Source organism: Varanus komodoensis, unplaced genomic scaffold (assembly GCF_004798865.1).
Source record: "Varanus komodoensis strain SLA01 unplaced genomic scaffold, ASM479886v1 scaffold4, whole genome shotgun sequence".
NCBI classification, from domain to species: domain Eukaryota; kingdom Metazoa; phylum Chordata; class Lepidosauria; order Squamata; family Varanidae; genus Varanus; species Varanus komodoensis.
The window spans coordinates 55,328,706-55,342,983 of NW_025335941.1; the positions used below are offsets into that span (position 1 = coordinate 55,328,706).

General features: G+C 40.6%; 1 protein-coding gene across 4 annotated transcripts; it reads left to right on the forward strand.

Annotated features, from left to right (window-relative positions):
- The first annotated feature begins 248 nt into the window (after positions 1–248).
- On the forward strand, positions 249–13,469 carry CCDC82 (coiled-coil domain containing 82). 4 transcript variants are annotated; one of them, XM_044442438.1, is made up of 9 exons: positions 249–333; positions 826–845; positions 4,057–4,641; positions 6,225–6,414; positions 6,578–6,670; positions 6,902–7,026; positions 8,400–8,570; positions 9,842–10,027; positions 10,844–13,469. In XM_044442438.1, the coding sequence occupies exons 3-9, from the start codon at positions 4,066–4,068 to the stop codon at positions 10,907–10,909; spliced, it is 1,407 nt and encodes a 468-aa protein (XP_044298373.1). In that variant the 5' UTR covers positions 249–333; positions 826–845; positions 4,057–4,065; the 3' UTR covers positions 10,910–13,469. The 4 variants fall into 4 exon arrangements, with proteins under 4 accessions (XP_044298373.1, XP_044298374.1, XP_044298376.1 ...); XM_044442439.1 differs by lacking the exon at positions 249–333 and having other exon boundaries at positions 516–841; XM_044442437.1 differs by lacking the exon at positions 249–333 and having other exon boundaries at positions 517–845.
- The last annotated feature ends 809 nt before the right edge of the window (positions 13,470–14,278 follow it).

The following is a 14,278-nucleotide window of genomic DNA, read 5'->3' on the forward strand; positions in this document are numbered from 1 at the left end:
AAAAATCCAGTTTAAACTCGGAGGCTAGACCGCTACGTGTAAGTCTATCAATAAAAGTCATTGGTAGTCGTAAGACGGGAGAAGAGGGGAGGGGAAATCACGTGACGTCAATACTGTCTCTCGCTCAGCTGCGACAAGGCCCTCCGGAAATTCGCGGCTCGAATAGAGGTGTGCCTTGTAGTGGCGGGACGGTGCAACCAATCACCGCCTATGGCGTAGGAGGCGGGCCCAAACAACAACAAAAGCGCCCTCCGTTTTGCCGTGGCGCGCGTGCTTTTCAGGATAGCCCCGCCCCTCATTGGTGTACGCGTTGCGCGGCCGTTGAAGGTTCAGGTAAGGGAGGGGCAGCGAGTAGGGGGCACGCGCTTTGGCGCGCGGGAATGCTGGGCGGGCTTCATGAGAGAAGTGACGGGCGGAGGGCGCAATCCCATACAAGGTTGGGCGGGGTCGGAAGACCTACAAGTCCCAGCATGCCCCAGATAGCTACGCTGCCTCGGGCATGCTGGGAGTTGTAGGCTTGTTTTTTTCTTCTCTCTTGCATAGGATTGCTGCCTGACAGACAGGAAAAGGGGTCGAGAGGAAGCTATTGGCGCCTAATTCTTTCATGTGGGAGAAAGCGTAGCCCAGGGACCGTCCTGATTTATTGGCCTTCTGAAGCACATCCCTACAGCGCCTTTCCCTCGTAAATCCTTCAAACTGGCACTTGCTCGGTTAAAGCCTCCATAGCCAAGAGTGCTTCTGAGCATGTGCAGAAGCTTGTGCCTTACGCAACAGTTGGCTGAGTGAAATCTCCATGACCCTTTTCTTCCTTACTCTCTCCCACAGATACATCTTGGATTAAGTAGGTAAGTATTTTTTTAAGTTGATCTTATTGTTCTTACTTATTCTATTTATAATTCCATTAATAGCCCACTTATTGATCTACAAATAATCCAAGGTGGTTTGTATGACCCTCCTCTCTGTTCTATGCTCACAACAGTCTTGTGAAGTAGGATAGGTAGAGAGGCCATGATTGACCAGAAGTCACCCAGTGCGCTTAAGAGTTGAAAGTGGGTTTCCTGAGTCCCAGTCCAAGACTCTAAGCAGCACGTCTATTATGATATTGTTTCAAAATGTGATTGCAAGCAGCCTAGGGCAGCTGAAATGGTGGGCTGAATTGGTGGCCTAATTTATTTATTTTCGATTTATATCCTGCCTTTTTCCTGTAAAGGGCTCAAGGCAGCTTACATCATTCTCCTCCTCCATCTTTTCCCCACAACAACAACCCTGTGAGGTAGGTTGGGCTGAGAGTCTGTGACTGGCCCAAAGTCACCCATTTGGCTGCATGGCTGAGTGGGGACTAGAACCCGGATCGCCTGAGTCCCAGTCCCATGCTCTTAACCACTACACCACACAACTACATGGCCTGGCCAAGCTAGAAGCCCCACTACCTTGTTTTGCTTCAGGGCACAATCCTCCATATGATTAGAAAGAGAGAAAAGCCTTACAGCTCCAAGTTTTCCCCAGCCAATCATGCAATTTGCACAGGATAGCACCCTTGGGGTACACTCAGAAGCATCCAGTGCAGAGCAGGAGGAGCAACGGAGGCTGGAAACCCATCTAGCAGGAGCATCTCAGAAATGGGAGACTGGAGCAGCGGCAGGATACATTATATGCTGGCCTCTCCAGTCTCCCACCCAGCTGCCATGAAAACATCCCCTTTTCTTCCTCTCCCAGGTCAGTTTCCCAGCCTCAAACAGTCAGCAGTGTTCTCTGTGTACTGGCTGCAGAGAGGCAGGGGAGCTACAGTTTGCAGCTCCGAGGCCTGAGTGCTATGTCTGATAACAGATCTGAGAATCTGAACTGTCCTATGACCCTTCAGATACTTAGGGGCCATAGGACGATTCCCCTAATTATTTGGGATTTCACTTCCAGTATTTATGTAAGCTAATGATACACGGTCTGTCCTGATATATATACAGCAGGGTGATTTATAATTAAATTTAAGACAAAACAGTAATTAAATTCACAGCAAACCAACGAAAGGTAATAAGCAGATAGCATAAAGCGCACATTTATGTCTTGCAAACAAGCAAACCTCAGCAAGAAGTTTACCTACAGAGATTAACTTGAGCACATAAACAGAAATGGAAACTCATGGAGGAAAATATTTGAAAGACAGATCATTTCTCATATTTAAAAGAACCCAAATTCTGATTGGATGCTGAGCAGACCAGACGTCTGGGTGGCATAGTAATGAAGGAGGCTGGCTGGGCTAATAAAAGATGAGGGAAGGAAGTGAGAGGTTCTGTGGTATAACTGTGATAATGAACATGAATGGTTAGCTACTGTGTGATGAAATAGCCAGCAGCCTTAATTTTAACCATAATCCTGCTTTTGAACAGCGTGCTTTAGAGAAGAGGTCTCAGAACATGGGCAGAGTTCATAACCCCCAGCTGCTGAGACAGCATGACAATTGCCTACCTTTTTGCATCAATACACTAGCCTTATGAGAGCACACTCCTGTGGATGCTTATACAGAAAAAATATTCTCTAAGTCCCAGAATGCTGGAACCTGGTGGACATTGTTCAGTCTAAACAGCCATAGGATTATATCCTAAGTTACAGTGTATGGCTTTCTGGCACCCTCCCCAAAATGCAGTGAATGTTGCTCAGCTGGTGGAGAATAGCAGCTTCAGGAATTGTCAGTTGAAAACTGACTTCAAGAGAGTGGTGTTATAGTATTGCTAGGAGTCTACACTTGAAGATTACTGAGTCTAATGAAACAGGTAGAAAGAGTGGTTGATTTTCTGTGGAAGTGATTGTTCATTTACTGAAAGTTCCTTTAGCTCCCTCTTCACCCAAATAGACTGTCAGAACAGCTTGCATAAGATCAATAAGAAACGAGACAATCCTTGCCTACAGACTTCCAGTCTAAAATGTAGAAGGACAATACTAGAGTTACAAGCTGTCCTGGTGATTTTTCTGTTCAGAACAGTTACACAATAGTTCTCAAACTCTGTGCTTGACCACACTGGTAGCTTTGGAAGCTTCTTTAAGATTCCTCAATGAGAAGGTCAGGAACAGTACAGAAGCTTCTCTCCAAGATGGCTTGCTAGACACTCCTGCTCTTCCCTTGCACAATGCAGCTCAAAAGAGTGTTGGTTGTGTTCTAGAGCACACTGTCAGTTCACAGCAGTGGATCCCAACAAGCCCAGCGAATTCACTTTCCAAAACACTCTCCAAAAATCTTTGTCTGAAGCAGTGGTTGCACGACACTCTCAAAGGATACAAATGTGCTAGCTAATTTTGTCTACAGTTAATCTCTTGAACCAATATTTATGTGAACTTTATCCTATTCCATTCGGTAATATTTTTGAAAATTACAGCATAACTCAAGTTTATTTCTTTACTCAGTATCAGTTTTTGAAAGATTTATAACCTCTTTGTCTGAACTTTTACTCAGACCTTTACGGAGTTCAAAAATGGATGGTTTGCATGAATAAAGCAAGCTTCATAACACTTTACATAAATGTGATCCTTCACTGTGTTTTATGTATTTTCAAACATCAGTTTATTTCATTTGATGCAGAAGACTGAGGAATCTAATGCAAGTAAGAAGAAAAGGAGTCGGTTTGTGTTATACCAAGGTCTTGCTACCATGCGGCAATTCTCAGAACATTAGCTAATTCACCCAAGATTGGATTAATTGTCTAAAGATACTATATATTCTGCAACAGTACTTTTTCAGCACAAAAATGATGTTTGTTTTGTAATGTCACCAAATATAGTCCCAATGTGACACTGCAATTACTAAGATGTGTACTGGCTTCAACAAACACCACTTATAAATGTTTCTTTCTACTGAAAGTAAGAATATTCCTTAAGAGGTTTTTCTGTTTTGCCTTAATGTCCAGTTTTTACATTTAAGCCATGGGTTGGGAGCTTGAACAGAACAAAATAACACTCCTTTTCTTTTTCTGGGCCTTGCTTCTCTACACAGGAAAATATAAATATAAAGACAAAGAGAAATAGGTGATTCATAACATGAATTCACTTTTGGCCTTTTCTTTTTAGTAAGTCATCATGGAAACAAATTCTATAAGCAGAAGATACGAAACAAGGAGAAGCACAAGAGCAGAAACACCAGTAGCCAAATCTCGGGTTGACTGGCAGCGGACCAAGAGGAGAAGTAGATTGCTCGATAGTGAAGAAGAAGATGATGAACTTACATCACCATCAGAAAAGGAATTTGAAACAAGTTCAGATGATGATGCAGATGAAAAAGGAAAGGATGAATCCATCCTTCACAAAAATGAGGAAGAACCTGCAGTGAATGCAGGTGGACTTTCAGATGATAAGACAGGTTGTGATGGTGCAACAGCAGAGGACGTGGAAGAAGAGCACATCAACCCTGGGAAGCGCAAGAGATCTCGGTTATCTGTAATGTATGACAGTGACGAAAGTGATGATAGCGATATCGTTAGGAAAGTGTTTGCTAAACGCAGTTGCATAATAGATGAGGAAGACTTGTCTGTCAACCAGAAAGTTCACACAACACCTGCAGAAGAAGCAGCAAACAGAAAAGAAAAAAGACTAATGAAACTGAAGGAACTGTCCCGACGGCGATCGGCTTCAGCTTGTATTAACGAACATGTTAAGGTACATTTGAATTCATCTGCAGAATATTTTCTGTTCATATACACAGGCATGATAAAATCAACCAGAATCTTCTACATTCTAGTACTATAGCACTGCAGAGACATTTGGATCCCAGGAAAGAAGCAGGCAACGAGGAGGGAAACAAACAATCCGGAGTTTGAGAAAACAAGCGTGGTTTGTCCATTCATCAACCAGACAAACCATGGGGAGGCACAATACGTCATGGGTTAACCATAGGTTGTATGCAAACAGGTCAACTTGTACTCATGAGGTTTGTTTGGAAATGCTGAAATCAACAAAACTGAAAGAGATGCATTCATTTTTGAAACTCAGAATGCTAAGCCTGTTTCCTGACCTGGAAGTAATTTTGACTTGGCTTCTGTATGTTTATGACAATAAGATAGTAGCTGGACCATAGTGTAACTTCACCCTAGTTTGCAATCCAGGGTGAGTTAGCTGAACTTTAAAAGCAATTTTTAAAAATTATTTTGCCATTGTGAATCGAATTCAATTGATAAAAGTGGGCATGGTTTACTAGCCTGTGCAAGTGCTATAAGGTGTGTTGGCTGGTTTGATTATATACACATTTAAAAATTCTTCTATTTCAATCATCCCACAACTTTTTCACACCATAAAGAAAGAGTAGTATAATGTGTATTATATACATAAATCAATAAGGCATTCCTTCTCTGAATTACTTAAATAAAAGTGTACATTTATTTTTAAGTGCAGTATATGTTTCTTAAATCCAAAGTTACCAATCAACTTTTTTCTTTATCCTTAAATGTTATAATTGACTTGGGATGCAGTCCAACTGAGTACCTGTAAGCATCTGTACTTGGAGGCTTATGGGTGGCCAATGCAGAGCAAGCAGAGGAGTGGAGCAGGAACGTCTTCACGCATGGGCCTGATGGGCACTTGCCCGTGGGCCCCATACTAATCTGTGTATGTTAACCCTTGGAAAATTGGAAAACTTCCAGAATTAACAGTAGTAGTTGTTGTCGTAGGGGCCCCAGTGCACTGCTTTGCCCAGGGCCCATAATGCTGTTAAGACGGCCCTGGAGTGGAGGGGATCTTCACCTTCACCTTCCCATCCTCTTCTCCAAATAGTTGCTGGACAAGCTTTTTCATTTATCTACTGAAACATCTTGGAGTGGGGAAAAAGGGCTGGAGAGTACCACAGTGCCTCTTATACTAGCCTTTCTCAAGTTGCCAATTTTGCTCCTCTCAGGTTGCTTTCCTGATGTCAGACAGCACCCGGCGTGGTTGTTTCTCTTTCAGTTGTGAGGGGGTACAGCCAGAGCTTTGATTCTTCTTTCCTGAGGTCAGAGTGCTATCCCCCGCCTTGGAGCTGAGAATCCAAAAACTTCTATGGCCTTCATTGTCTAGGGGCCTTAGGATCACTCCCTATATCCAGTTACTGAAAATCAAAATGGCATATATCAATATACTGTCTTATGTCTATAGAAATGCATAAAGGTTTTTTAACAAAATCTTAAATCGACATAAAAATTGTTGATGCTGATGCAAATGCACTTAGGTGAAGTACTTAAGTAAGACTCTTTGCTTTTTAATGTCACTAGGATACTGATGATGAGATAATACTAGATGATTCCAATGACACATCTGAGGCCAACAGCATGAAGGATTTCATAGTTGATGAGGAGGAAGGGGAAGAATTGGATCAGGAAAACTCTGAGAAGAATGAAAGCCAGCCGCAAGGGAAAGAGCAAGCTCTGTCATGCACACTGTTGGAGAAGCACATACCATGTTGTAAGGTTAACATAAGCTAGAAAACGTTGATCTCTGTAGCATCATAATATTGCATTTATTGGAGGACCTTCATATGTTGATTTCCATGTAAGGAACTGAACTTCCTTTGTAAATTATCTGCCTGGTATGGAGATATACTAATGAATATTCATTTTTTTCACAGTGTCTCGCGTTGATCATTTTGTCCATTTTCAAAGAGTTGTAAAAGCTTTTCTCATCAATGCAGTTGATGATACTTTCCTGAGCTCCTTATATGGTAAGAAAAGGAGGACTTTTAAAATTTATTTTTCATAACCTTTTACAGAGCAATACTATGCACATCTACTAAGAAGCAAATCACATTGAGTTCAGTGGCACTTATACCCCACTAAGTGAGTATAGGATTTCAGCCTTAATGATCTTGTAGTTGGATTGAATTAGTGTGGTATTATTTTTAAATATGTGAGGATAACCAAACTTTTAATGACATTTTCCCCTTTTCCAATAGAGGGGAAAAGACAAAAGAAGTATGCACAGAATATGCTGACTTCCCTCCATTACTTGGATGACCGTTTTGTTCAACCTCGTCTTGATAATTTACTCAGTAGAAGTCGCTGGAAAGAACGATATAAGGTATAAGTTTTTGTCTTGGTCCTTTGATTTATTATTTTTGTTGAACTGCTATAATTCTAGACACAATTTTATTATATCCACTACATTATCTTCAGTCATATATGTAATAGAAAGCCAATGGTTGAAATATATACAACCGTAAAGAGCTGTGCCAAAACAGAAAACCATTGCAGGAAAACATAAAGGTGCCCTTACACGTCTAGCAGTGGCATAATATCAGTTAACAGTTATCCCTTCACAAATGCTTTCACCATTTACTAAAAGTTGGGCAGTCTCTGTTGGGGGTAAACCCCATTGTTAACAGAGGATATCAGACTGTTTTGTTGAAATAGTTGCACTCACATCCCATTTCTTTCTGGATGCAAATAATGACTTTTAAAGGAAGGCCGGTTTAGGACTAAGATATTTGAAGAGCCATTTACTCTTGTCAGATCCTGCCCTCAAAGGCCTCTTGCATTGTCCCAGGACCCTCTGAGTAATAAGAAAAGAGACTATGGAGCAGGTCATTTTGGTCACTGTGCCAAAGCTCTAGAACTCCTTTCCAAGGGAGGCCTGTTGAACTTCATCAACAATAGAACTCCCTATAATGGGTTGGTGCACCCTTTCTTCTTCGGAGTGTCACTGTTACTTGCTCGGCCTGTACTTCCTAATATTTTAAATATTTCTGATTGTGCATTGTGCCTTTCTCTTGCTGTTTTTGTGTTTTACATTATGGAGAGAGGTTTAAATTGTTAAATTGTTTAGTTGTTGTAACTTTTTGTCTGTAACACAAAGTGTAAATGGTTTAATATAAAATAAAATGTGGGGAGGTCCTATAGTGGAGAAGGTCTAAAACTGGATTTGCTTTTAGCTAGAATAACTGTGCCTATGTCTGGCACATGAGCCTCTATCACACCTATTCTTCAGTCTTGCAGACATAACCTTATACACATTGTCAGGCATATACAGCGCACATAACCATAGACACATTGTCAGATTACTTTGAAATCCTCCTTCATTACAGGTAGCCATATTTGAGGGAGTTGTTCTGTGTTTTTTGCTTACCATCTAGGAATGTGTCATGTTACCCGGTGTATAGGAAAGTGAGACTTTTAGCTACCCCTGTACTTCCAGGACATATTGAATACTACCAGTGAATTCATGGACCAATAAATGAATGAACTAGCCCATAGACAATTACATTTAAATGAATGCTTCACTTAAAGGAGAGAATAATTATGAATAGCTTTGTATTTATATCTGGGGAGGTAGCAGGAAATCAAGGATAAGTGCCCAAGATCATTTTTATATGAATGCACAATATTACTGAAATGCAGTAATTGATTCACTGGAACAAATGACCAAGCAAATGTCAACCAAGTATCTTTTTCCAGGAACGAGTGGATAGTTACCCTGATGTCCGCATAGTTTTGGGAAAGCCAGTACAACGTTCCTGTCAAGCCTGTGAACTTCAGAGGTACTGTAAGTTTACAGTACATCTGTCAGGAAAATTATACAATAGTGAAACATTGGAAGTAGATGACTTCATGTCACATGATAAGCAGGTAAATTTCCTTTCCTTGGCTCCAAAGCTGCTAAGAATTCAAAAGCTAAAATATGGTGTATTTTTGCTGGTGGTAATTTTTTTCTTAGTTCTGTCTTTTTCCCATCTGGTTTGATTCATAGATTTTCAAATGTAGTTTCAAAAACTCACATTCATGTATTGATGTCTATGTATTCAGTTCTCAACGTGCCATGTGCCTATTGTTTAAACATATATAATGTTCATGAAAAATGTATGCCTAGTATGTTCCACACTTCTCACTAAACACACCAAGGATTTTTCATCTTCCTGGGTTACCATAAGTTTCCTTGCTAGCCCTTGTAGTATACTTGCAAAAATTAATCATAATCTAAAATTGTGTTAAAAGTTGCTTTTAAAAAAAGATCTGTCCTGCTTGTACCATCTCAAACTAACCTACTGGAGAATTCAAATTTAGTGGCTTAACAGTAGTTTGGAGGCTTTTAATATGTAAAAATCTTCAGATTGATAACTACGTCTGTTTCTCTCTCTGATAATTTGATAAATTGTATTCAAAGCCCCCAGTAGTTTGACAATAATAGAGGTGGCCTGACTTAGCATGCCAGTCTTTAAAAAAGATGTATAACTTAGCTATCATTTTCCTGACTCTATGTACACATAGATAGCCTTAGATAGTTGTACAAATGCGTATGTTAAACATAGCAGTTCAATTGGTGCACTCTAGAGACTGTGGTGATTTAGTAATGTGAGAATTATATGCCTCAAAGCAGCATTCTATCAAACTCCAATTGTGTGTTAACAACATCTGCTGTGCATATGTGCAGTGTTAAGTAGGCTGGTTTACCTATGGGGCTCCTAATTTTGCATTCCCAAAGTTTTTAAAATGAAGTGACTTTTTACATTTGCACTGGTATGACTGTTCAACTGTATAAACTAGGATTTGTGGTGTTTATATTCAATAACTGGGCATTTTTTTCATTCCCTTGTAATTCAGTAGGTGTCAAACAGGGTATGCTTTGTGACTTGCACGTATTAAATGCATTCCAACAAAGATTTAACTTTTTAAATTTATTATTTCAAATTTTTCCCAGCCCCAGTGGCACCACTATTTCAACTGATTAAAACAAGTGATCACTTGGTGGCTTCCTGCATTGCAATTCTTAGCATAGCAACTGCTCAGCTGACACTGTGGCCTAGTAAAAATAGAAGTGCAGGGGTTTAATTGTCTAATTGATTGTATCTTCCATTATTATCCAAGACTGACCCAGTAAAAGAGCTTTCCTTTTGATACAGCTGTTAAAAGTTGGTGTCGTGTGTGGAAACCGTACCCGTGTTTATCATAATCTGAGGCATTTTAAATATAAGCTATATCAGGATTGCTGCTTGGTTATGAAGAATGATGGTTCTGAGGATGGAAGCGTTAAAGATTCGGTGGAAAGAGTGTTCAGCCAGCTGGATGAAGATGGCTGGATTGATAAGGTACAGTAGAACTGATTGTTAGGCACATTCCATTGCTCTGAGGGCAGGTAAAATCAATGCAAGAGAGGGATTTATGCATGCTGCTGTGGGGTGGATGAAGACTAATTGGATGTAACTCAAACTGTAGTTCTAGAAGAGTTGCCTGAAAGGAACACCTGCTTGGAAATGAGTCCAACACAGATCTTTGCCTGCTCGAATGATTAATGGAACCATATGTTTGCTAGGAATGCAGGAAAAAAAACTGGGGTCTTTCCCTACCTAGTTTACCAACAGAGTAAGTAACTAGCACCATACTTCTAAATACACTGCCTGAAAATATGTTCGGTTTTAAACTGGGAAGAATTTTCTGCAAAGGTCTCCTAACTTGTTTTCAGTACAGTTACAGCATTCTTGGGGACAGTGGAATTCAGAAGGCAAAGATAGACAAGTGGCACTTCATAGAAGGTTCTGCATCCTGTCTGATCTTTCCTTGTTAGAATATTTCTAACCAGTTGTCAATTCACTAATGTCTCCATAGCAAGCTGGCTTATATTGTTTAAAAACCCGAAAGCTCAGGGTTTGGGATTGCCAGGATTCATCCCCTGTAATGCTTTGTCTGCAATGCATTCATTCTGCTCAGGGGGACCCTGAGGACAGCTGCTTCCCCACTGTTGGTACTGTGCTGCATTGGATGGCCCCTTAGTCTGCTCCAGCATGGCTTTTCTTATGGACCTACTTTCTTATGTCCCGATTGTGAAATATCAACAAGTCCCCTAAAAGCTTCAACTGGAATTTACTAAAATGTTGCATTTTTTTTGTTTTGTCTTTGTTTTGAAGCAATATGCTGAGCTGGAAGGCTACATGGACAGCGCAGATTTCTTCCAGGATGAAAAAATGGACTAAATGTTTGTGCATTCATTTTCTGAAGAAGGGTTTTTAAGAACTTAAATGTGCTTGCTTTAGACTTGTGATAGAATTTGAAGATAATGCCACATTGTGGCAAGTGTTCTTTTTTTATTCCCAAACCTGATAATTATAATAATATATTTGCATATTCTTATGGCTACATTTAAGTTAGTTAGTTTGGTTATTTTTCAGCTTTTATTTTAATTATCAGAATAATTATCTGCAGGATTTTTAAAGTGGAAGGTACCCCTTCCAGGCAGTTCAATGTAATGCTCTCAAATGAAAAACCAATCTGAATAACCCAAGAGTTCATTCAGGAAATGAATTTTTCTGCACTGCAATGCCAAAGTAGATTGTGCCAGTGTGTGAGAAATGCTTGACTTCATTCTGAAAGAAGAAAGGTTTATATAGTAAGAACCCCACAGACTATACGATGCAATTGTTTTCCCAGCACAGTACTTAAAAACTGCTATAAGCATCAAGCACTTTTTTTCTGGGAGACAGGGCAGTAAGAGATTATCTGTCTCTTTAAAGCCAGCAGGCTATCATTGTTTATGAATCCTGGAGGCCCATAATTCATGCACTTGCATTTAGCCTGCATGTTTGGCTCAGAGGCATAAAAAAATGTCAAACATCCTCTGAAACAAAACAAAAACAATAACAATCCACATTGAGAGCAATACTGAATCATGGCAAAACAAATAGCATTATTTAATAATTTCTGTAGAATTTGAAAAGAAGCTTTCCAATATTTTTTTCTCATTTGTGCTGGACCACTGTTACGTGTTTGATACCAGTTAGGTCTTGCTTCCATTTTGGACTGTGATGCAGGGACTTCGATGGACAGTTGCTGTATGAATTGGGGGTTCAATAATGGATTTAGTGTTAGAATATTGATGAATGGGGCCTGTAATGAAATCTTGCTGTCTAAGGTACCAACAAGGCCCTCTTTCCATCTTCCAGGATAGTCAATTTCATTCCTATCCATGGCCAATTTTTGTAATTATCCACATATAAACCTACACCAGTATTCCACTGAGTGGGTGGCGCAGTCCCCACCTTTAAGGTTTTCTGCCTTAAACATGCAATTTTTATGAACTTCCAAAGCCTGCTTACATTTCTTGTACCTGGACGGCATTTTTTGGCTATATAAGGATCGACATTTTAACAGTGTTCATTTTTAATATTTAAGATGGACCAGCCAGTCTAAGAAGCTCGGCAGTGTCAGTTTCAGAGTTAATATATAGGATGGATGCTCTGACTTGATGTGAATAGGAGAACTGGGCTATGTTGCTGTTTAGGGAGATTTGGGATACAAATGTGGCCAGCACAGGGTGCATATGATTTCTATACTCATACAAAGGGAGAGCTATCCTGAGGCCATATGCCTTCATAAATAGTGGCAGATCACCTCTTCCATGGCCTTAGAGAGAACACTGAACACAGAGGAGTAAATCCAATCATCCTAGCTGCAACAGAAGGCTGCTTTTATGATGATCACAACTGCAACCTCATGAGACAAGCCAGAGGAGTAAAGGACATGCTGGCAGGGAGAGAGAAGAAAGCCCATGATACATTATGACCTATGGGTTCTCTATTCCCCTCTCCACCCTCCCAAAGGTACATCAGCTTAATAGGTTTGAGTGTCTAGCTGCTTTTGCATTTTAAATATAGGCAAAATCACCTCTTTTTACTTTACCTGGCTCTTGCCAGCAGGACATAGGATAGGTGGAGGGCTCCAGACTTGGAGCCATCTGCCTGTTGGGAGCTCAGCTTATAGGACTGTAACCTATGCTATTTAACAATCATGTGCTTTCCTCTCTTAAGCATGTGTCCTTTCGTCTCTATTCACTTCCAGTGTCACTAGAGAATAGTCCTGGAGCAGAATACATGCCCCATGTTTTATTTCCTGGCATTCCCAGGTAGGGCTGGGAAAGACCCACGGCTCAAATGCTAGAGCTGCCTGTCTCAAAACAGAATGTTCAGCTAGATGGAGTTTTGGTCTGATTCAGCAAGGCAATTCTTACATTCTTGCTTAATTGAAGGCATACCTTCAGTTGAAGACATTTATATCCCACTTTTCAGGACTGTACCTTCACACATGGCTTACAAAGAAGGCATCGGAGACAGGCACATACATGTGCAAATCAGCACAATCAACATTAAGGAAAATTAAATGAACTTGAATTAATTGAGAGTGGAACATGCACGTGAACTACTATTTGGGAAAGGCCAGGATGAGCAAATATTGTTAAAGACCTGCACCAATCATGTAAGGTGCAAAGCAGCAGGACAGGAGTTGCATAAGTAAGGCACCAGTCCCTTGCATTCACCAGTCTAGCTGTTCTAAGCAGGGAGATTCTGTTAATTTCAGAATCACTGGCTGTGCTTCCATTCCTGTTTTGCGCCTGCTCCGATAGCAGGACAACAACTGCTAAAGGAGTGGCGTGCAAGTGCAAGAGGTACTGGGGGCATCAGTGCAGAACAGCCTGCACTCCCCATTCAGAATCCTTATGTTCAGATTCATTGTGATAAATAAAGTCTGAAATACTGTGTATGTGGTTGGTGCTGGTGGATTTTTGCAACTTGCTTGCTGTGTTTGAACAAGGTGAGTTTGGTGTACAGAAACCACACCCATATTTGCACTTGCTAAATAGGAATATGTTGCGTATAAGGAAATCGAAATGTGACGAAGTAAAGTCACATTAGCCTGTGAGGCATTGCATATGAAGCCGCCCATGAATTTGTGGGAGGAGGGAAAGATGACAGAGAGGACCTTACCCCCTTCCTTTTCATGATAGCCTCACAAGGCAGTGGTTCATGACCCTAAAAGTGGGAGATTGGGAGGCACAGAATGCGGCTTTTGCTTTTCCTTAAGTGCCTCCTTACTTTCCTACCAGTGACTGATTCATTTTCTATGGGTATCTAGTTGCATAATTCCTCTCTCCTAAAAAAATACTTTTTCACAGTAGAGCTGTAATAGACACTATTCTATTCCATCCTGCCTCTTGTATGTTCCTGAAGTGGCTTCGTATAGTTGACTGTCATTAGACATGCAGGAATGAAAAATGCAACCTGCAAGTTCATTGCTGGTCAATGAACGAGTTGAAGGAAGATGTAATCCTAATACATTGACTGGGAGATGGCTTTAGCCAATAGTGATACTATCAGAATAGACATCCAGACTGGTCTGAGAAAAGTTTGGAGAGGAGCACACTCTTTCCTTCACAAGTGTCATTCTAACTCCTTCAGATAGGCCATCATAATACATACTCAGGAGGCTTCATTATTAAAGATCCAGTCATATGATACGCAAGTGCAAGATATCAATTACACTGTGCAAAACGTTCACTTCAAATGGCTAAG